Source organism: Myotis myotis, unplaced genomic scaffold (assembly GCF_014108235.1).
Source record: "Myotis myotis isolate mMyoMyo1 unplaced genomic scaffold, mMyoMyo1.p scaffold_m19_p_2, whole genome shotgun sequence".
NCBI classification, from domain to species: domain Eukaryota; kingdom Metazoa; phylum Chordata; class Mammalia; order Chiroptera; family Vespertilionidae; genus Myotis; species Myotis myotis.
The window spans coordinates 23,579,837-23,604,091 of NW_023416324.1; the positions used below are offsets into that span (position 1 = coordinate 23,579,837).

The following is a 24,255-nucleotide window of genomic DNA, read 5'->3' on the forward strand; positions in this document are numbered from 1 at the left end:
GCTGCTGAGGAGGGAGCAGAGGCTCCCACCACCACCGCTGTACTGGCAGCCATCAGCCTGGCTTGTGGCTGAGCAGAGCTCCCCCTGTGGGAGTGCACTGACCACCAGGGGGCAGCTCCTGCATTGAGCATCTGCCTCCTGGTGGTCAGTGTGTGTCATAGTGACCAGTCATTCCCAGTCGTTCTGCTGTTAGGGTCAATTTGCATATTACCCTTTTATTATATAGGATTTACATCCCCCCCAGCACCCAAAGGCCCCAGCTTGGAGATGGAGCTAATTCCTATGCCTGCTTCCTTCTCTTTCAAAGCAAAGGATTATTTTCCTAAGCAACCAGTATGAACTCAGTTGTGGGGAGAACATTTAACCTACTTTTGGTAAGTTCTTAAAGCACTCTGAAGACCCTGAGCTATGTGGACAGCTCTGAAAGCCCATGCTCTCTGAACCCACACTGGCCCTGTCCAGATTCATGCTTCCCGTCAGCCTCTCCCCCTGGCCCCACACAGCTTCTCATCTTTCACTTTGTGGGTTGTCCCTACAGAGTTGCTGTGGACAACTTGTAGGGGAAGGGCGTTTGGTTGTGAGTTTGAATAGACTTTTCCTCAGCCTCTGGAAGAGGACCCTTGAGACTCCCCAGGAAGCTTTGTACAGATGCCACCTCACAGGGTAAGACGTAAAGTGTAACTGCAACGCGCCTGGACTTTAAAATGTCTAACTACCCAAAAAATCAAAGGACAACCTATTCCCATCTTAGAGATGAGAAGGCTAACGAACAGAAAACAAGTTTACCCAGACGCAGGAATCCGCCAGCACAACTGCCTCAGCCCTCCAGTTCCCTTCTTGTTCCTGTGAAGTGCAAGAGAGGAAGAAGGGAGGACAGACATATCCTGGGAATCACCTTGGGATTTGGCTCTAGTGCTTTAAACCAACTCATTCTCTGTCCCCAAAACCTGAAGCAAAGTCCTATTCCAAACCCAACTCACCGGAAGGCAGGCCCAGAAGGAAGCCCCTTCCCGGTGGTCCAGGCGGTCCCTGTTCAGGGGGCTGTCGAGAGGGGGCAGGGAGGCCGCCCGCAGACTGCCTCTCTCCAGCTGAAACAGGCACTAGGAAGGCACCTGCCACCTAAATAAATGCGTCCCTCCGTGTTAGCACTTTTGAGCAAGACTTATCAATCATTACCTTATCTTTTTTTTTTTTTTTTTAATATTTTACAGAGAGGAAGGGAGAGGGAGAGAGAGTTAGAAACGTCAATGAGAGAGAAACATCGATTAGCTGCCTCCTGCACACCTCCTACGGGGGATGTGCCCGCAACCAAGGTACATGCCCTTGACCGGAATCGAACCTGGGACCCTTCAGTCCGCAGCTCTATCGGCTGAGCCAAACCGGTTAGGGCGCTTTATCTTCTTTTAAAGTCAAGCAAACTGTTTATAATCCAGGTTACAAGTATCATAAGCATGGCAGACAGTATCCTTTGGTGCCTTTTTCTAAACCACCCCACTGTAGGGGACCAATCTTTCAGGACTTGAAAAGCTCCAGTATGCCTGGACAACTTACAGAACTGGGAGGTTCCCCAAATCAATGATTAAACCTCACAGAGAAGGCAGCCTGATCCTACGATCATATATGCACATGGGTGTTCATGTGTACATAGCTATGCTTTGAAATCATATGCCTTTCGAAGAGCAGTCCTAGCACACCTCCAGCAAATGTCAAACTGAGAAATGTTTGCAGGTTTGCCAGGTGTTTTCCTCAGAGTTAAGGAAACTGTAGGTACCCTTTCCCCCCCTCCCGGAAAGGAGACAAACTGACAAAGGATATTGGTTTCCACTGTTTTTAGTTTTTCTTTTTTTTTTTTAAAGGAACAATCTACATATAAGAAACTATTTCCTTAAATACCCTGACATTAGAGTTCTGCTACCAAAGACATAGCCAAAGACATCTAAATAGCCACAGGGTCAAAAAAAAAAAAAAAAAAAAAAAAGGAAAGAAAGGTTTATTGAGAACAAGAGTGAAAGCTTTTGTACATCCGACAAAGTAGAATTGTTCTGATAATCAGCATCACCCACATTCAGCTCTACCAATATGATCACAAATGGAACATATTTTTTCTAACAAAGATATAGGCATAAGTAAAGGACTATGACTAAATACAGTCCAAGGGAAGGGGAGGCCCCCAAGTCTCATCCCTGCTTAGACTGATTCACAACACAGGATTTAAGTCGCATCATCCCGTCTAACACAGTGGTTCTTAATTGGCTTCCTATCAGAACCCAGGGACTCTCAGAAGAGAGATCCCCATTCCAGACCCCTGGCCCAGAATCTCTGGGGTGAGACCCAGGCATGAGTATTTTTTTAAGCTTCCCAGGTGATTCCAATGTGCAGCCAAGGTAGATCACAACTGCTCCACGGGCAACAACGACCAGTAACGATGATCAGCAAGTTCCTGGGCTCATCACCCCCCTGAGAAGGGGGATCTGTTGGGCGATACTGGCTTTTGTTGATCCTATCTCTCACTCTGCTCAAGAACTCTGTGTGGTATCAGCTTTGAGTACAATTTTGAGCCTTTTCATATGCCTTAGTGATTTTTCAAGCACTATTTAATCAGACAAATACCAGCAAAGAGAGAAAAGGTGGAAAAAGAAATTTCCATAAGGCATGATATGAATAAATAAGTGAAAAAAAATCTCAAGTTTAAAAGTAAAGCATGAGAAGTCAAATCCTGTGGATTTTTATTTATACAAAAAGAATAAAAATATTTTTAAAAGGACTGATTTAAACTTATGTTTTTCAGCTTTTCCTATTCCTTGAACATGAAACTACTCCCAACTCAGAAAGAGTTAAGATAAGTAATTATTAAATAAACACTCTTTAACTTTCCCCTGTGAAAAACCGAAGAGCCAAGTTCCCCATTTTGTTTATGGTAAACCAGGTCACTTTCAGTTTAAGAACATTGGCAACTCCGTGAAACAGATTATTAGATATGCCAGCCGGAAGGTATGAGCTGTACAAAGTCATTACAAAAAGCCCCAAAAGAAATAAGATGGTAAAAACAACAATAGAAAAATAATGAAACACAAACAAAATAAGAAAATGACAGGTATTTACAGCCTCCCATGAAATGTGATCAGTGCTCTACTTTCAGCGTAAAATAAAAGCACAGGCCATTTCTCAGTGGCTCTCACAGATGAAGCTGGTGCCGGCCAGGTTAGGGAGAGATATTCGTTCCAAGAAGGGATTCAGTTAGCAACTTGCTGGGATTACAACCAGGTCTTGGTCTTCCTGCAGTTCTGTTACTAAGAATGACACAAAGTAAATGATCCGATGTGGTCTTACAGAAATGACTTGTCACCACATTTCAGAACAAGCGACTCAGAGTCACAGGCACCAGGTCTGGGAAAGCAGAGGTGGATGGCCACGCACTCAGGCAAGGGATGTTTATCTTTGTGAGGCCGGAGGAGGGAAGCAGGGCTCTACAGCCTGGAAGCTGCTGCATTAATGCGTCTTCTAATAGTCCTAAAGAGGAAAAACAAAGGCCCAATTCATTCTCAGCAGAGCATTGGTTTGAACCTAAAAGAAAAAAATCTCCAACTCAGCTAGGTTATCGTTCAGAGGCAGCCAAAATTCTATTTCAAATGTAATGGACAATAATATTTCACCCCTGAAAATGACATGTCTTCTGAATCCACAAAGGGACTGAAAAACCAATTCTGTCCTAATTATTACACATCCTGAGCTCACCAGTCAGAAAAAAAAAAAGCTAATATTAACAATTCATTATTTAATCACAGTAAAAATGTGCGACTCCTCTCTCTCCAATATAAAAAAAAGTAAGTAACACCTAAAAGTTGAAGAATATATATATATATATATATATAGACACCCCAGATTTTTAAATTACAGTTGTGACCCCAGATTGGGGACGCTCAAGCTCTGAGGACATTTTTCTAATCATTTTCCTAATAATCAACAACACTGCCAGCCTCTTTGAGATGGTCTGACTGATACTTACAGCTCGTGGTTTTTTGTTTAACTTCAGATCAATCCTGTATAAGAAAGATAAAGATATTTGCATTTCAATTTACAGAAAAAGAGTCCAAGAATCAGCTACTGCATAGGGCACAAGCTATAACAAAGACTATTTGGTTAAGTAAAATCCACATTCTTCATTAGGCTATGTCATATTTAGTTGTTTATCCAGATATTATTAAGCAAGTATTTTAAAAATGAGCAGATACTCCTGCCACAAGGCAAACTTAGATGACTCAAAAAGAAATATACAGCAGTTATGAAAGCCATATAATTTTTAAGTTATTCCAAAATTACACGTTAAAGAGACTGATTAAGAGGGCATGCTCTATGTTACTGTGTTAGCTTTGTAACTCTATCACTGATAATCACTGAGACACGTGATTAAGAATAGGAAAGAGACTAGCAGTTTGTACTTCCAGACATGAAACACAAAAGAAATTGAACAAATTTCAATTTTTAAATCTTTCCAAAGCAAAATATCAAGATCTTAAACTATTAATCTCCTTATGAAGCAAAGCCAGAAAATCAATTTAAATATGAATTAAAGTGAGTTATCTATTTTAAAAGCAATTAAAATGCATAAAAGTGAAGTTTACTTAATTTTGCTGAAGTTATTAAATAAAATGTTACCTCCATCACGTTTTTCTGTTTTTAAAAAAAACTTCCCAGCCTAACCTAATATACATACCTACAATTAAACAGATAAACTATGGGTTAGAAAGGTCTCAAAAAGGCATATTGGTCTCTACACACTAAACAACACAGCACAAATACTAATTCAAATCAAACTTACTCAAAGTCATAATCAAACATGCCAGACGGGCTGAGGGGCAGCATTTGAAAGGAAGAAAGCAATAGAAATTAATATACTAGTTGAATAAATTAGTTGATTAGCCACCCTAGCAAGATTTATAGAAACAAAATCAGCTTTAAGAATCTTAAGCCATAAAGTTGCAAACATGAAAGCACCAAAGATTTTGTGGTTGGGAGATTCCCTTCCCTCAATGGTTTTCATATCGGGAGAACAGACTATGAAAGAAAAAGTTATTTCATTAGAAAACTAGATAGATACCTGCAGGCCTTCTATTAGCTGCCAGATTCAGAGTTAGAACTTGGAAAATATTTAATTGTAATGACAAGTATAATTAGGACATTAGAAGATATAGAAAAAGAAGGGATTAGTCATATAATGAAAGGTGCTTTGAAGACAATACTAACAACTCAGCAAAATACACTTGCACTAAAACAAAAGATAAAAACATCATACATTTTTTTAAAAGAAAACATTCTGCAACTTTTAACTCAAGTTATATGTTCTGAACAAGTTATATGTTCTAAGCATGCCCAGGGAACATGGTACTCCTTTTCTACAGCATTCATTTTAGAAGCCAGGGGTCGAATGAAGGAACTTCAGTGATAGGTGAGTCTTGTTCCAGAAACTGCAGAGCCTGCATTGGTGATGGCAGTTAACTGTTTATGTCAGGGCTACAGTTATGGGACACCAAAGTCTGCAGCACCCCTATGAAAACAAAGAAAAGTTGACACCCACAAGCACCCAAGCCTCAGGGATCCGGATGGGAGTAGTATGAAGAGAAAGTAATCCGGGGCCATCCCTGATAACCATGGTGTGGGCAGGCCTCCAAAGCAAACAAAATGCAGAGTATGACACCAACCCTGCTGGCTCCAACCTTTCAGACTATAGATAGGTGGTAAAACAATATGCAAAATGGCTATCTTTTCCTCCTAACCAATGTTTGCAAGAGTGAAGCTGGAAGAACGCTTAATGTCAATACCCCTTATGCAACAGTTTCACTCAAGACATTTGGGAAGGAGTATACAAAAAGTGTACAAACCAGGAACTATTAAAAATTTTCCTTCCAGCCTCATTTACTTTTATTCACAAAATAGACTGTACCTACTTAATGAAAACCTCACAAATCTAGAGAAATTCTCGAGTTTAGTATAGTAATAAAAACCTAAAAGAGCAGCTGTAAGTTATTATTTCAACTGTTTTCTTTAAATATACTGAAACTTATCATTCAGATAATTTATGAATATTAAATGTTATTTGATAAATTTTCATATTCCTGGAGGACAAATTCAAAAGTTATTCCTTTTTTGCTAAAGTAACTTATTTATTTCCACTTTGCTTCACTCACCACTAAACAGTGCCCAGCACATAGTAGGTACTCAGACATTTGCTGAAATAATTGACTATTGACTTTATCTGAATACATGCGGTGTGTGGCAGGTTGGAGAAGAAACAAGTACTACACTGGGTGCAGACTTACAATATGTACTAAGTGCTCCCTCCCGCCATCCCACTCTGTCAGACCCACTAAGAAAGACTTCAGTCAGAGGTGAGGGGTTTGGGCCACACATTTCCTGACTACAGACGGCAGGAATCTGAGAACCTTCACTGGCCACTGAGCTGCCAGTCAGGCACAGTCAATCTGTTTTCCCGAGGAAGAAGGTAAATAGCTCCACTCTGCTCCCTTGGGGCAGGCGAGTATCTAAGTCCAATGGAGAAGCCCAGCCAGATTAAACCAGGGAAATGGTCAAAGGATCCTGCTTTCCAAACAGAAAGCACTATTTGTGAACAATAACTAACATCAAAGATCTTTATAAATCCTAGTTATTTTTCTGGAAGGAGTTAGCTTTTAGGGCCAGGAGAAAAGGGTAGGAAGAAGTATAGTTCCTATGGAAATCTACTACAAACCTGCAAGAAGAAAATCAGATTCAAGTTCTAATTCCATTTTATCACCAGCTGATCATGCCACTGAGGGAAATGAAGTATTACCTGAAATAAACCATAGCTGTCTAGAGTGTCTATTGGTATCAGTAACAAACCTTCATGGAATTTTCCCCCGACTCTAGACACTGAAATTGGAAAAGTATTATTTCTTTAAAATGACACTGGAGTAAATTTTAGTAAAAGCAACAAGAGAGTATAACATTTAATTTTTCTTTTTCTTTTTTAATATATTTTATTGATTTTTTACAGAGAGGGAGGGAGAGGGATAGAGAATTAGAAACATCGATGAGAGAGAAACATCGATCAGCTGCCTCCTGCACACCCCCTACTGGGGGGATGCCCGCAACCAAGGACATGCCCTTGACCGGAATCGAACCTGGGACCCTTCAGTCCGCAGGCCGACGCTCTATCCACTGAGCCAAACCGGTCAGGGCTAATTTTTCTTGACACTTTAAAAAAATATTTTTAAGAGTATGGTTCTCTGCTACTATTTGTGATAAGCTAGGATGAGTCCTATCACAGTGATCAAACACGTAGCCTTACAAAAATGAAAAGATATGTAATTTTTGCTATTTCTTACTACATTTATGAGATTGGCATGGTGATCTGTGGTTTGCAGAAAAATGCTAAGCTAACAGTCCTTAGTCTATATTTGGAGGAAATACTTTTTCTGCAGTCTCAAAACCACCACCACATCGACAACAAAAACTCTAAAAAAAAATGAAGATTCCAAGGAGGCTTAAACCAGTTAGAGTTAATTTTATATTATCCCTGTGTGCCACATCCACAGAGCTAACAATGTAATGCCTGGGTGCATGAAGGAAAATCCTACAGGTTTGTAAAACAACCCAACCCAGAAGCAAACTGGAGGACAGGGAACCCCATCCATCCCTTGCATGCCTCCTTTCATCTCCTCAGCAAGCAGGCTCCCAAGAGAAGCAGGACAAAAGCCTGCCTGTAAAGAACTGGTTTCCATGCCTCCCAGAGAAGGTCTTGAGGCTAGGGCAGGATTCCTCACTCTAGAAACTGTAACCTCTCTGAATGCAGCTGTATAATTTCCAATTACCTGAGTTAACAGGCCCGTATTATCATACAAACCCCACACAGAGTGAACACTAAATCCTCTCTGGTGATACCTGACCTCTCTGTCCACTGATGCCATTCCTATCTCATTACGCACTGCAAAAAAACACAGTGGACAAACGTTACCTGGGAGGCACTCTCATATCTTACAGACTTTATACTCTTCCTCTGATATCTGGAATCAGCATATTGCAGAGGTACATAAAAACAGAGAATCGCATGCAATAAAAAAAACTCATATTTAAAAAGAAAAAAGACACATCAGATTGGTTCCCTCCATTCACCAGGAAACAAGAGTAGGCAGGGATTGGGATTAAGAACAAAGCAGCTTCCCAACATGGACTAGCGGTATTTTTCAAATACTATTACACAGACTCTGTTTCTAGATCCCTTTTTTCCCACTTCTAAAAGGATTCCAAATTTGTTATATTAAACAAATATTTTATGGAACAAAATTATTCTACATTAGAAATGGTGAGAATGCTGTCCTCCTACGTGGTTATGCTAAAGCCCACTAATTCCTCCCCTAGACAGAGAAAAATTCATTCTGTTTCATTTGTACCAATGGAACTTCTTCCCAACAGCACAGAAGAACTAAACCAATCCTGAAGACTTTTCATTCTAGTAAAATCCCTTCACAACAATGGTCATGGAAGCTGTGGGCAGGTGGGGGCTGGTGGGGAGTGGGGACATATGAGGGTGGGAGGTGGGAGGTGGTCCCTACCACTGACCTGTGTCGGTTTTTATTCTTTCGTTTTTTATGGCTGCTGTGATGGCTCCCTGAGGAAGTGGAAGCAGCCTTCTGGGGTTTCACTCCCTGCACAGATCCGTCCAGATCCTCAGGGTCCTCCTGGGTGGGCTCATTTTCCTGATTGTGGAAGTCTGGAGAAGTATCGCTTTCCGTCCCACTTCCTGGTTCCCCTTGAGGGAAGAAACACAAATCCCCAGAAGAACCATCAGTACTCGGGCAATCTGTCCGTCAGTCAGGAAAGATTTTTTTGAGCACTAATATATAAAAAAGACTATATTCCTATACTCATTGATCATACCGTCTAACTAACAAGAAGATATATGCAATCAAAGCTTCAAAGTTACCAGCATTCCTGACATGTAATCAGAAACTGTGTAACCAGAGGCAGATCTAAGGACAGCTGGGAGATGGGGGCACAGGCAGGGTAGCCTCACTGCATAAAGGTTCTGTAAACATAGAATATATTAATGGGATTAAGAATTATTCAAGGAGGTGACGAATGACCTTGGAAAAACTTCCTATAGCCAGCCCTGATTCCTTCCCTAAACCATCCAGAAATCCTGTCTTTCTGTCAAGAAAAGAGGCCCATGAGAAGAGTCCCACTACCTAAATTACTCTGAGAAATCTTGAGTATTATTTTTTAAAATAGCAATAATACTCTTCAGCTGACACATTCCCAACTTTACATCCCTTCAATATATTATGCAAGATAATGATTTATATAAAATATTACATATATTTTGGTAAATGTATACTTTTTTCTAAAAGGAATTTCTTGAAACTCTTAATAGAAAAGGATGGGCGGGCGAAGGTTTTCACTTTGCTCACTTTTGATGTCTTTGTATTACAAACTGCTGGGAAGAGATTTTACATTGAGTAGCACATGGACACAAGAAGTAAAAGAGATGGTTCCCAAAAGGCAAAAGAGAAACAGAACCAGATCTCAGAAATCATGAAATACTATTTTTGATCACTTCATGAAAGCAACCAGAAGAGGGAGCTCTAGAACTATAAAGCTAGAAAAAGTATATTGATCAATCTGGCCCTTCCACAGATCAGAAAAACAGATTTCATAGAAAACTTAGCAAAAGAACACCAAAACGTACCCAACCAAAAGTATGTGGTACTGGCATAAGAACAGACATACAGAAACCAGGGAAGAGAATTCAGAGGCCAGATACAAACCCTTAACATTTATGACCAACTGATTTTCAACAAGGGTATAATTGACCAACCTGGCCCTTTTAAATTTGACAAGCAATTCAATTAAAAGACACTGATGAACAAAACGAACATTTATTCATTGTGGGCCAGATGCTCTGGGAGTACTGAGTAAATGGGTAAGTTGGTCATATTCTGTAAGGTAAGCACACAAGTGCATACAAAACAGTGTAAATCAAAGCCCTATGAACGAAGAAGGTAACATGCCAGGCAGTAACCCATGCTCCAAAGTCCTGATATAGATATTAAGTATCATCAGTCAGAGAAGAAAGAGTGAATTCCTCAAGAAAAGCTTCACTGAAGGGGTAGACTTTAACTGGACCTTGAAAAAGGAGAAGCCAAAATAAGTTAAAAAAAAAATAGCACAAGCAAAAGTGTAGAGATGAGAAAACACAAGGTATATTTGGGACAAATGAATCAAACAACGTCATTTAAACAGAGAGCTTGAGAAATGAGAGGTGAAATGGAGTGGCAGGTTAAGAGGACTCATATGTCAGACTAAGTAAAGGATTTCATTTTGGGGAGGTGCTGGTTAAGAGAACTGACTTGTAGTTTAACCTTTCTAAGCCTGTTTCCCCATTTGTAAAGTAAGAATTCTTTCTTTCATGTGTTCAGTATCTCCTATGGACAAGGCATTAGGCTAGACCCTGAGCTACCACAACGTTCCCTATATTCAAGGAGAAGTTTTAAAGACAAAATGAGATAATGCAAGTACAGTGTTTACTTGGTGTCTAGAACACAGTAAGTGTTCAATCTCAGTATCTGTGAGATCTACAAGCATGCAATAGAGTGGTGAAGACCTGGGGAGAGTGGAGGGGCTGGGGGGAAAAGATAAAGGGGGGAAAATGGAAGATATCTGTAATACTATCAACAACAAAAAAATATTTTTTTAAAAACAGAATCTCCAAACAGAGAAGTGACATCCAACAATGAATATTTATGAAGTTCTGTCTAAATCCATGTTTTAGGGTTATTAGTCTAGAAGTAGTTTATAAGAGGAACTGGAACCAGGGAACTAAACACCATTAAAGTGAGCTCTGAACAGCATGTTCAGTGGTTAGAGCACCGGCCTGCCCACCAAAGATCTCGGGTTCAATTCCCGACCCTGATCTGATCAAAGGCCCATACCTGGGTAGCAGGTTCGACCCCCCACCCTGAGTCAGGGTGGGTGCAGGAGGCAACCAATCGATGTGTCTCTCTCATATTGATGTTTCTCTCTTTTTCCTTCCTTACCTCCCTCCACACCCCCTCCCTTCCACTCTCTCTAAATATCAATGGAAAAAACATCCTCACTCCTCAGTGAGGATAAAAATAAATAAATAAAATAAAAAGTAAGAATAATTTTCTTCATTGGCTCAGGGAAGCAGAAGAGGAATGATGACAAAAGGGCTGAGTGACAACATCTCAAAGTGCAGCAGTGAGTCAGTCAACCGCATGCTGCTGCCACCACAGAAACACACGTTAAGTTTGTTTATTACATAAAAGTGAGCAACTCATTTTTAGAGCACAGAACATCAGATTCTGATTAAGTTTAATAAATCTACAAATGAGACACTCTACTTATTAAAAGAAAGGAACAGGAGGAGACCAAGATGGCGGCATAGGTAAACACCGGAAATTGCTGCCTCGCACAACCACTTCAAAAATACAACTAAAAGACAAAACGGACATCATCCAGAACCACAGGAAGGCTGGCTGAGTGGAAATTCTACAACTAGAAGGAAAGAGAAAAGCACACTGAGACTCAGAGGAGGTGCGGAAGTGCAGAGGTACAGAGGCGCACGTGGAAAGGGCTGGCAACTGAGGACACGGTTGTCTTTTTCAATCGGGAGGGAGTCTCAAGCTCCCAATTGCTCTGAACTCCAGTTCCAGGCAAGTCTCTGAGGACCCAGACTCATATGGGGAGAAACTGGACTGTCTGGCATCAGTCGGAACTCGAGGGCGGTTTTCTCTCAGAGGTGCTTGCAGCAATTACCGGGACACTGAGACCCTGGGCCTCTTAGGATAGGACTGAGGATCAGTCATAGCTGTTTGCTCCACCCTGTTGATTCCCTGAAACTCCGCCCCACCCAAGCTGTGCACAGACACTTTTGCGTATGAATGCCCTGGCCCTTTGCAATCTGAAAATTACCTAACAAACTGCAGCTGGGTCAGAGAGACCCAGAACTTCCAAAAGAAGGCCCAGGGCCCACAGCAGCTTGCACTGCTTCACAGCTGGGCCTCATCTGGGCACCTCCAAACCCCCCAAAAAAGAAGAGGAATCTGCAGATCTCTCCATAGCTCCTGCTGGGTAGCCTCAGGCAGAGGCTAAATTAGCACCTCCTTAGATCCATGAGCCAGTGTACCCAGTGGTCAGAGTGGGATCATCCAGATTACAACTCCTCAGATCCATAGAGGACACACTCGGGGGCAGACTCAGTGAGCACCAAATCCTAATGAAGCAAGTCTTGCCCCAGAAGGGTGTCTCCAGCACAGAAGTTCTCCCACTGCAGACATAGCTAATTCTCACAGCCAATTGGCCTGGAGGTCAATTCCTCCCAGTGATACCTACAACAATCAAGGCTTAATTACAACAAGACTGTGCACAAAGCCCACAAAGGGGTGCACCAAGAGTGTCCACCTCAGGTAATTGGGGAGGCTGAGCCACTGGGCCCTATAGGACACAGAGCACAGAAAGCCACTCTATCAACACAGGGAAGCATAAAAAATGCAGAGACAAAGAAACAGGTCACAAATGACAGAAATGGAGGAAAGCAAACTACTGGATATAGAGTTCAAAACCACACTTATAAGGTTTTTCAAGAATTTTCTAGAAACCGCTGATAAATTTAATGAGACCCTAAGAAATCTAGTGAGACCCTCGAGGTTATCAACAAGGACCAACTAGAAATTAAGCATACACTGACTGAAATAAAGAATATTATACAGAGTTCCAACAGCAGACCAGAGGATCACAAGAATCAAGTCAGAGATTTGAAATACGAAGAAGCAAAAAACACCCAACCAGAAAAGCAAAATGAAAAAAGAATCCAAAAATACGAAGATAGTGTAAGGAGCCTCTTACACAGCCTCTTGAAGCTGTCCCAACATCTGAATTATAGGGGTGCCAGAAGAAGAAAGAGAGCAAGATATTGAAAACCTATTTGAAGAAATAATGACAGAAAACTTCCCCTACCTGGTGAAAGAAAGAGACTTACAAGTCCAGGAAGCGCAGAGAACCCCAAACAAAAGGAATCCAAAGAGGACCACACCAAGACACATCATAATTAAAATGCCAAGAACAAAAGACAAAGAGAGAATCTTAAAAGCAGCAAGAGAAAGAAATTCAGTTACCTACAAGGGAGTACCCATACGACTGTCAGCTGATTTCTCAACAGAAACTATGCAGGCCAGAAGGGAGTGGCAAGAAATATTCAAAGTGATGAATGCCAAGAACCTACAACCAAGATTACTTTATCCAGCAAAGCTATCATTCAGAATTGAAGGTCAGATAAAGAGCTTCACAGATAAGGAAAAGCTAAAGGACTTGATCACCACCAAACCAGTATTATACGAAATGCTGAAAGGTATCCTTTAAGAAGAGGAAGAAGAAGAAAAAGGTAAAGATACAAATTATGAACAACAAATACACATCTATCAACAAGTGAATCTAAAAATCAAGTGAATAAATAATCTGATGAACAGAATGAACTGGTGATTATAACAGAATCAGGGGTATAGAAAGGGAATGGACTGACTATTCTTGGGGTGGGGAAGGGGTATGGGGGATGCGGGAAGAGACTGGACAAAAATTGCGCACTTATGAATGAGGACAGTGGGTGGGGAGCAAGGGCGGAGGGTGGGGAGGGAACTGGGTGGAGGGGAGTTATGGGGGGGAAAAAGAGGAACAAATGTAATAATCTGAACAATAAAGATTTAATAATTAAAAATAAATAAATAAATAAAAAGCTAAGCACTGCAAAAATAATAATCATAATAATCATAATAATAATAATAATAAATAAAAGAACGGAACAGCTAATAAAGAGTGTCAAGGCAGTAACTTCTGAGCAGCACAAACAGCTAAAGGTGGAAAGGAAGGGACCAGGAACAAAGCTTCCTGCAGGCGTATACTTACCCACAGGGCAAAGTCAATGCTGAGGAGAGATCTGGCTATTGAAAGCTCCAGAAGAGTCAAAGAAAAAAACAGTAGAGACTGTGCTGATCCTTTATTTTTACTTTTTTATTAAGTATTTTATTTTATTTTTATTACTTTTATTTTTGTTAATCCTCACCTGAGGATATTTTTGCATTGATTTTTAGAAAGAATGGAATGGAGGGGGAGAGACCCAGAGAAACATCAATGTGAGAGAGACACATCGATTGGTTGCCTTACACACACACACACACACACACACACACACACACACACGCCCTGATCAGGGATGGGGGTCTAGCCTGCTACTGAGGTACATGCCCTTGATCAAAACCAAATCCAAGACCCTTCAGTCCCCAGGCTGATGCTCTATCCACCAAGCCAAACAGGCCAGGGCTGTGCAGACCCTTTAAAGGAAACTGGATAAAACCTACCTGTTTTGTTTTTCTCTTATTCTTTCAAAAATATATATACTATGATTCACTAATATGCATAAAACTCCCCTTTAGGGACGATGCTAACCCACTGTATTATTCTACTTTGAGCACATCTGAAGCCAAAGGAAGCAGAAAGCAATACATTTCTGAGGAAATTTTCCAAAACGGTTTGAAAATAAAATACCAAAAGTGTAAAAGTCACCCGGCCAGCGTAGCTCAGTGGTTGAGATTCGACCTATGAACCAGGAGGTCACGGTTCGATTCCCAGTCTGGGCACATGCCCAGGTTGCAGGTTCGATCCCCAGTGTGGGGTGTGCAGGAGGCAGCTGATAAATTATTCTCTCTCATCACTGGTGTTTCTCTCTCTCTCTCCCTTCCTCTCTAAAATCAATAAGAAATATATATTTTTTAAAAAGTGTAAAACTCTAAAATCCTTGAGATCTAAGGATATATGCAACTTAGAATTCTAAAAGAATGTTCATTTCACTGCCACTAAAGATCAAAAACTGAGACATCATTCCACAAGGTTTGTTATATAGAAATTTTGAGATAGTGGAGAGATTTTCTACAAAGGAAAATATATAGAGGCAACATAGACCATTCCTTCCTCTCGTGGAATTAAAGCTTAGTTTGAATCACTTGAGTCACTTAGGCACACTCAAGCCTTGAACTTGGTCTAAAGAGGTCTGAGCACCTAACAGAAGCAAACATTCAGTCTTCTCTGGAAGACAGCGTCTTTATCCTTGCCCTCAAATTACTCTATGAATATTTTCTTTTAAAATACGTTTTTATTGATTTTAGAGAGAGAAGAAGGGAGAGGGAGAGAGACAGAAATACTGATGAGAGAGAAACATTGATGGACTGCCTCCTTCATGCCCCCGACTGGGGATCGAGCTTGAAACCTGGGATGTGCCCCGACCAGAAATTGAACCTGAGACCTTTGGTACACGCGATGATGCCCAACCAACTGAGCAACATTGACCAGGGTCTATAAGGACGGTTTTTCTTTTCAATCCTCACCCGAGGATATTTTTCCATTCATTTTTATAGAGAGTGGAAGCGACAGGAAAAGACAGAAGAAATACTGATGTGAGAGAAGCACATTGGTTGCCTCCTGCACATGCCACAACCAGGGCCCGGACTGGGGAGAAGCCCGCAACCAAGGTACATGCCTTGGCCGGGATCGAAACAGGCACCCGTAGGTCTGCAGGCCAATGCTCTATCCACTGAGCCAAACCGGCTAGGGCGATGAATACTTTTAATAATAATGAATACACAAAGATAACCGAGCACACAGAGAAATTAGGTTTCATGGGTAATGACTAGTAGAAATAAACAAAAATAGGTCATTAAGGATTTCAGAAACTGAAGTTAAATACAGACTGCAGAATAACTACACGTACTACACTTTAGCATAAAACACACATTTGAAAATAAATGCAAAGAAAGCTATTGGAAAATTACATACCAGATTTTTAAAATAATTAAGTAGAATTTATGGAAATAAAATTGTATTAAGATTTAAAATCAAGGGAACAGCAAATCAGATTTAATTGAAAAGAGAATTAGAAATGGGTAGGTCAGAAAAAAATTATCATAATGCAGCACAGAGACAAAAAGATCTAAGGTACAGAAGAGATAATAAAAGACATGAAGGTTAAAATGACAAGGGTTAATATACATTTAACCACAGTACCAGAAGGAGAAGAGAGAAAGCATGAAACAAATAGAGTATCTGAAAAGATAACAGCTGGGAATGTTCCAGGACTGATAAAAATACCAAACACAGTTTCAGCAAGTCTAGTGAAACCCAAGCCAGATAAATAGAAAAAAATTCATACTTAGACACATTGCAGTTAACTATAGAAAATCAAGACAAAAATAAAATCTTACAAATAGCAGTGGGAAGTGGTAATGGTGGAGGTGGTGAGATAAAATGCAATAGAATTACTTTAAAAGGGCTCTGACCATTTAAATTAATGAACTCCAGTATTTGTGTAATTCTCTGCTTTATTAAAAAAAAAATCCCAGGCAGCTTGCCAAGATTCATATAATGTAATCCAATAAAATAAATTTAAAATGAGATAAGCAAAGAAGAATAGAAGAGGAAAGTAAGCTGGATGCAGTACTAAGATTCAGTCCCCAAATGCATGCTATAAATCCCTATCTGCTTTCTAAAGGGACACCACAAATTTGGCTTTAAGCATTTTAGCACCAATACAAAGAGGGAAACAGTCAATTACAGGATTTTCAGTAAAAAACAACAAGGCCCTCAGGGAAAATAACTATTTCTAAAAAAAGGATAATTAGAATGATGATTAACAGCATTTGCCACATCCTCTTACAATAAAGAGAGACACATTTTACAAGACCAAATGCAACTTCATAGGGAAAACCAAGGAATACCAATATGGAGGCTCAAACTAGGAGGAAGATCTTAGGGGAATGGATGGTCTGCATATGCTTCAGAAAAGCTTTCATACATAAGCACATTCTCGGGTAAGCTTCTGATAGGAGTGGCTTTAAGAGTCTTTTCCTGACTAGTACCAAGGTGTAGGTGCTCTGTATGAGCAATTAGGTGCAGAGCATATACTAAACTATCCACTAAGCAAGGGGCAGGGTAAAAGGCTCTTATGAAAACTGAGGAGTCAGACATCATTCCATCTGGACTTGTAAGAGTGAGATCCACAAAGTTCCTTAACCAGCCTCATTACTCTACAAAGCAGGTGAAATGGCTCTACATTCTCCAAGTGGCATTAATTGAAAAGAAACAAGATTTACCGGGCCTGCATGGCTCACTGGCATATGCCCTGACCGGGAATTGAACCATAACTTATGAACCAGGAGATGGCGGTTCGATTCTTGGTCAGGGCATATGCCAGGGTTGTAGGCCGAATCCCCAGTGGGGGCAGTGCAGGAGGAAACCGATCAATGATTCTCTGATCACTGATGTTCCTATCTCTCTCTCCCTCTCTCTTCCCCTCTGAAAGTAACAAAAATATTTTTTTTTAAAAAGGAAACAAGATTTATCTTACAGTCATAGCAAAAGAAAAAAAAATTGGCACAATTAATTAGGTTGGTAAAAATCAGTAAAGATGCCTACAAATTTTTGAATGATGAAGAACAGAAATACTATAACAAAAATTGGGCAGACACATTTTGAAGGAAATAGAATGGCTCAGTTTTAGACAAAATCTTTGGGCTTGAATATCTGAATGGAAATGTACAGAAGACATTTTCTAGAAGTTTCTAGAAATGTATCACTAAAGGGGTTAAGGATAGAGTTAAAAATTTAGAAATCTGTACACAGAGATAAAATTGAAGTCACTGAGTAGTTCTAATTCCCAAGCCACCAAAATCTCTTCTCCTCAAACCACTGCCCCAATGCAAACAAAAGAACTGGATCCCACAAGATATGCCAAAGCCACGATACAAAAAGTAGGTTGTATTTCAAAGTGAGCCAGTGCACAGGGAGAACATTCAATACAGCTACACAGAGTCTAACTCAGAAAGATCAATGTACAGGTATATATGCCATCACTAGAAATTAGAACAGAACTGCACTATATGGCTCATTACAGAGAGTGCCACAATTGCTCTATTCTCCATTTCATTCATTCATTCATTCATTTATTTTTGTTAGCCCTCACCCCAGGATTTTTTTTTCATTGATTTTTAAAGAAACTGGAAGGGAGGGGGGGAGAGAGAGAAACATCAATATCACATTGATTGGTTGCCTCCCACATGTGCCCCAACCAGGGCCAGGGATCGAGCCTGCAACCAGTATGTGCCCTTGACCAAAATCAAACCCGGGACCCTTCGGTCCGCAGGCCAATGCTCTATCCACTGAACAAAATCAACTCGGGCTCCATTTTATATTTAAGAACACAAAGGTACATTCTGTTTGAAAGATCAAATTTCTTAAAAAGTATTAATTTGGGTATGGGGATTTATTTGATATGTCTGAAATTTTCCATGATAAGAGCTTTTTTAAACTTAGAAAAAATTTCCTAAGACTTATCAGGAGTGAAGACATACCTTTCTGTCTTTGAGCAGCTAACATCAACCTTCCTGTGATACAAGAGGCAGGAAGGAAGGACATGGTCATTTCTTTCTCATAAGAAAGACAAGATTAAAGATACACAAGAGGTTATTAACTTCTAGAAAGAAGACACAAGAGTGTAAGAGATGCAATCTTCAGATATACCGCTGGATAGGTGTTAAAGACAGGAACTATAGTAGCTTTAAAATAAACTAATAAAAAAGTAGAAAAATAAACTTACTCTTTTCAATGAGCTGGTCCTGAACTCCTGCCAATGCACTTACTGCCTAAAAGAAAAAAACACTAGTTACAAGAAAAATTATCACAGACTTCAGGAGAGCACTCACAGACAGAAGGGAAAAAGAAAACTCACAAAAGTGCAACTGAGGTTTTCCTCAATAATGGGCCACATAAAGACCCCCCATCTCACTTACAGCTGCTGACGTAACTGAAGATTTACTGAAGAGCCGCTCAGCTTCCTTAAACTTCCGGTTCCTTCGATCGTTTTTGCTATTGGAGTTTCTAAAACACACACAAGGATTCATCATGAGTACCAAGCTTTGTCTATGGCTCAAGCTGAGGATGTCCCAGGGAAAATATAATGAACTTCTTTGTTTTTATGTTTATTCTATTTTTTATTTTTGTTAATTGTCACCCGAGGATATTTTTCCATTGATTTTTTTTTTTCTTTTTAGAGAGTGGAAGAGAGGGAGAGAGACAAAGAGAGAGAAACATCGGTATGAGAGAGACACACCAATTGGTTGCCTCCCACACTCACCTGAGGCATGTGCCCTTGACCAGAATTGAACCCAGGACCCTCCAGTCCACAGGCCACTATCCACTGAGCCAAACTGGCCAGGGATCCTTTTTTTTTTATTACTTCCACCCCACTTGGATTGACCAAAACAACCTTTATGCCGAATGACTATGCAGATAGACAACAATGTTTTCCAATGTATGGAATGTGTTCCACAGTGGTACATGACACTGTTAGTTGGTTCATAATCATTTTCATTTTAATCTGTATATATTTTAATGATTTTAAAAACAACTAGAATAGACTAGTGATATGAAGTGTCTGTTAAATAAACTTAAATCTTAAAATTTTAAAGAAAAAAAACAGGATTCCTTGGAAAAATGGTCTAGGACAGCGGTTCTCAACCTGTGGGTCACGATCCCTTTGGGGGTCGAATGACTCTTTCACAGGGGTCGCCTAAGACCATCGGAAAACACATATATAATTACATATTGTTTTGTGATTAATCACTATGCTTTAATTATGTTCAATTTGTAACAATGAAATTGGGGGTCACCACAACATGAGGAACTATATTAAAAGGTCACGGCATTAGGAAAGTTGAGAACCACTGGTCGAGGACAAGAAAAGGAAAAGGTGACAGACAGAAACAAGGTACTCAAACTAACAGGATCATGTCAAAAGGACAAAGGAAATCAGCTTAAGGAGGCTCCTTCTGGCCATGTTTGGGATAAACTAAGCATCAAAAAGAATGACGGGAGCTCTGGCCCTGGCCGGTGGCTCAGTTGGTTGAAGCATCATCTCATACACCAACAGGTTGTGGTTCGATTTCTGGTCAGAACACACACCTACGTTGCAAGTTTGATCTCCAGTTTGGGTGCATACAGGAGGCAAATGATTGATGTTTCTCTTTCACATCAATGTTTCTCTCTCTCTCTCTCTCCCTTCCTCTCTCTAAAATCAATAAATATAACCTCAGCTGAGGATTTAAAAAAAAAAATGATGAATGTGTTGGCTTTGTGAAAAATCACTGAGCTATCTATGTATTTATGATTTGTGCATTTCTCTGTATATGTTTCAATAAATTATTTTATACTAAAAAATAAACCTCTGTAATAAAAAAGTGACAGGGCTAGATCCCAACATTAATTTTTTAAATAAATATTTGTTATCTTTTTAAAAAATATATTTTTATTGATTTCAGAGAAGAAGGGAGAGAGAGATAGAAACATCAATGATGAAAGAGAATCATTGATAGGCTCCCCCCTGCACGCCCCCCACTGGGGATCTAGCCAGCAACCAGAATATGTGCCCTGACCAGGGATCAAACCTTGACCTCCTGGTCCATAGGTCAACACTCAACCACTGAGCCACACCAGCCAGGACCAACAGTAATTTTTTAAAAAATCCATAAGTCTATAGTGATACAAAAGAGACAGAGATAAAAAGGATGAAAGGGAATGAAGATAGCCTGGCTGGTGTTACTCAGTGGTTAAGCATTGACCTATGAACCAGGAGGTCACAGTTCGATTCCTGGTCAGGGCACATGCCTGGGTTATGGGCTCAATTCCCAGTGTGGGGTATGCATGAAGCAGCCAATCAATGATTCTCTCTCACCATTGATGCTTCTATCTCTCTTTCCTCCCTTCCTCTCTGAAATTAATAAAAACCTATTTTAAAAAAAGGGAATGAAGATAAAAAGGGAAGGTTCTTCTTTCAGAATACCAGTAATAAATGTAAAAGCAATAGTAAAATTAGAATCACCATTCTGTAACCTCCATATAATAACTGGTTCAGACAGGAATCAATAATGTAGACTAAAACAACTGAATAAAAATGAGGGGGATGCAGTATATTACTACTATCTAAAAGCATGAACTCCAAATTTACATGGTTAATTACAAAGAGAAGAAAAACTTTACAATGGAGAAATCACAGTACCAATAATGGGACAATCTGACATTATGTGCCTCCTGATGAAATAGAGGTAAACAACGAGAGGTACACAAATCACTAATGCAACATTTCTGCAAAAAATGTGTAACGGACCTCTCATGAGGTGGCAAAAGAAAAATCTGGAATTGGGACATTCTACAAGACAATGTCATACACAACTTCACCACCAAAAAGGGTGGGAAGCTCTCCTAAATTATGAGACTAAAGAGATATCATAGCCAAACGCAATGGAAAACTCTGACTGGATCAAATAAGGTAGCAAAACATGTTGAGGACAATTAGGGAAATTTGAATAAAAACCATATATTAGATGATATTATCAATGTAGTGCTAATTCTCTCGGCATAATTGTGGCTAGGTAAAAAAATGTTCTTATTTTTAGGAGATAACTGCTGACATATTTAGGGATAATGTGTCATGACATCTGCTTCTAACTTTAAAAAAAAAAAAAAATATATATATATATATATATATATATATATATTTTAAACCTATTTCTATTGATTTCAGAAAGGAAGGGAGAGTGAGAAATAGATAGAAACATCAATGATGAGAGAGAATCATTGATTGGCTGTCTCCTGCAAGTCCCCAACCGGGGATCGAACCTGAAACCTCGATACATGCCCTGATCAGGAATCAACTGAGCACCTTGTTGTTATTAATCCCTCACTCAGGATATTTTTTCCATTGATTTTTTAGAGACAGAGGAAGGGAGGGAAAAGAAAGGGGGGGGGGGGTTGAAAGAGAGAGAGAGAGAGAGAGAGATCAATGTGAGAGAGACACATAGATTGGTTGCTTCACGCATGTGCCTGACTGGGACGGGGTCTGAATCTGCAACCCAGGGACGCGCCTTTGAACAGGAATTGAACCCTCAACTCTTCAGTGGGCAGGCTGACACTCTAACTACTGAGCAACATTGGCCAGGACTCGTACCCAGGGCTCAAACCTGGCACCTTTTGATATGCTCCAACCAACTAAGCCATATAGGCCAGTGAGGGCTCTTTCAATTTCTCTGAATATTTAAAAAAGTTCAAAGTTTAGAAAGTTTTTGAGAATACTATTACTAGATAAATCATGGTACAGTTGGTACATATGTCTAGAGGGTGGGACTCATGACTGATTAAAACGTAGAAAACGCCCTGACTGGTTTGGCTCAGTGGATAGAGCATCGGCCTGCGGACTCGGGGGTCCCAGATTCGATCCCAGTCAAGGGCATGTGCCTGGGTTGCAGGCACATCCCTGGCAGGGAGTGTGCAGGAGGCAGCTGATCGATATTTCTTTCCCATCGATGTTTCTAACTCTCTGCTGTCCCTCTCCCTTCCTCTCTATAAAAAATCAATAAAATATATATTTTCTAAAAAAACGTAGAAAACACTAACAGAACGCTGCTGTGTAAGGTATTACATGCTGTGTTTCACTTAAGCCTCACACACCCTGTGCCACAGGCAGGACTCCCCTATTAGACAGGCGTAGGATTTGTCTAGGATTACTCAGTGAGGCTGAACCAGAATCCCAGTTCAAGCCCAAACCCCTTTCCACACTACCACGTATCACACCCCCTGCCTACAAAGCTGCCACCAAAAATGTACACAGTCTTCAAAACCAGTATTAGTAGGTCACCATACAAACACCACCGGCTTCTGGCACTCACTTTTGGTTGGTCAGATACCTATCCCAGCCACGAATGATATTGCCATACATCTGGGTGTCTTCTAGGTAGCTTCCTTCGAAAGCATAGATCTGTCTCTCCAAGTTTGCCAGCGTTTCCTGCGAGGTGAAAAGCAAGAGAATGGATAATGGCTTGTAAGTGCAAAATTAGGTCTGACACACTGCAATCTTGCTATTCGATTTATAAACTCGGGCACAAACACTCTAACCCACCCCTGCGGAGAGATGGGTGGCACGGGGAGGAGCAGGCGGACTGCGACAGCCTAGAACTGTCCTCTCAGATCCCTGTGCGACAGAAGGAAGCAGAGCCTGTCCCGTGAAAAATGTATGCACATGCGACATTCTGGATCTACTCCCCAGGGTTCACGGAGACCCCACTGTGAAGCAGCCCGGCCCGTGCAGACGCCGCTCCTTGCATGAAAGGCGCTGCTGGCGGGAGGGGAGGGTGAGCAGCCTCCAGCGCCAGCAACCCGCTCCCCTCCCCGCAGAGGCCGCCAAGCACTGGCTAGCCAGTTGCCATGGAAACCTGGGAGGACAGCTTCAGGTGCGACCCGCCTCAAGGTGCCCGGCCAGGACTCGGGGGTAGGACAGGTAGGATTTAGCCGCCAGGGTGCACGGGACGCTGGGTGCACCGCACAATTCCTCGTCCCCAGGCGGAGTCCGCTCCCCTCGCCCGACACCTTGCAGACGTTCCCACACCCGTCGCATCCCTGCCCATCAGCAATGCCATTCAATGGGTCCGCTGGTGCCCAGGGGGACACCCGTCCCTCCACCCTCCGAAGGCCAGGGTGGGTGACCGCGTCCCCCCACCGCCGCCGCCTCCTACCCCACCCTGCCAAACCCACCAGCAAGCCCGGACCAATCTGCTCAGCCTGCCGGCACGCCCGCCCTCGCCGCCCGCCAAGGCGCACGGGCACCCGCCTCTTCGGCTCCCACACACCAGCCCCCGGCGCCCCGCGCCATCCTTCCTCCAGGCCCCCGCCGCTCCCCGGCTCCGCGCCCCCGCCTCTGGCCCCGCTCCCTCACAGCCGGGAAGCCCAGGCGCCGGCGGGCCGCGAAGGCGCAGCCCTGCCTCAGGCCGCCGGCTCCGGAGCGCCGCGCAGCGCCCGCGAACTAACGGCCTGGCGCGGCGGGGCTGGCGCCTGGAGGCGGGGGCCGGCGCGGGGTCCCCACTCGGGCTCCCCGGGTGGTAGCCCCTCACCGCCAGCTCCTGCTTCCGCTTCACGAGCTCCGCCAGCTCCCGCCGGGTGTCCGGGATCTGCGGTGGCGCTGCCTTGTTGTGCATCGCCATGTTGGGCCGAGGCGGGCAGCGGCGGCGCCGGGCTGGGGGCGGTCCCTGCACGCCGCCGCCAGGGGGCGCCCCGCGCCGCACTGCGCCTGCGCGCGCGGTTTCCGGAGCCGCGCGCGCCCAGACTGGGGACCCG

General features: G+C 41.9%; 1 protein-coding gene across 9 annotated transcripts; it reads right to left on the reverse strand.

The window, feature by feature from the left end:
* Positions 1 to 1,840: 1,840 nt before the first annotated feature.
* On the reverse strand, positions 1,841 to 24,189 carry MEAF6 (MYST/Esa1 associated factor 6). Of its 9 annotated transcripts, XR_004974060.1 has the most exons (10): positions 24,033 to 24,189; positions 22,815 to 22,930; positions 18,885 to 18,972; positions 18,692 to 18,737; positions 18,447 to 18,479; positions 8,596 to 8,785; positions 4,820 to 4,849; positions 4,657 to 4,714; positions 4,007 to 4,040; positions 1,841 to 3,510 (listed from the first exon to the last, which is right to left on the reverse strand). XR_004974060.1 is itself a non-coding variant. In XM_036349810.1 (9 exons), exons 1-9 carry the CDS (start codon positions 24,120 to 24,122, stop codon positions 3,502 to 3,504), a joined length of 627 nt encoding a protein of 208 aa, XP_036205703.1. In that variant the 5' UTR covers positions 24,123 to 24,189; the 3' UTR covers positions 1,841 to 3,501. The 9 variants fall into 9 exon arrangements, 7 of the variants coding, with proteins under 7 accessions (XP_036205703.1, XP_036205702.1, XP_036205707.1 ...); XR_004974061.1 differs by lacking the exon at positions 4,820 to 4,849; XM_036349810.1 differs by lacking the exon at positions 4,657 to 4,714 and having other exon boundaries at positions 8,596 to 8,776.
* Between the last annotated feature and the right edge of the window lie 66 nt (positions 24,190 to 24,255).

What these genes read in the sequence shown, in the direction of transcription:
- MEAF6 (XM_036349809.1), bottom strand. Translation starts at nt 24,122, where the DNA reads ATGGCGATGCACAACAAGGCAGCGCCACCGCAGATCCCGGACACCCGG. An exon ending in AGCGGAAGCAGGAGCTGGCG is followed by an intron (nt 22,931 to 24,032) that starts GTGAGGGGCTAC and finishes TTCACCTCGCAG; the next exon opens with GAAACGCTGGCAAACTTGGA. An exon ending in AGCTGCTCAAAGACAGAAAG is followed by an intron (nt 8,786 to 18,446) that starts GTATGTCTTCAC and finishes TCTTCCCTCAAG; the next exon opens with GGGAACCAGGAAGTGGGACG.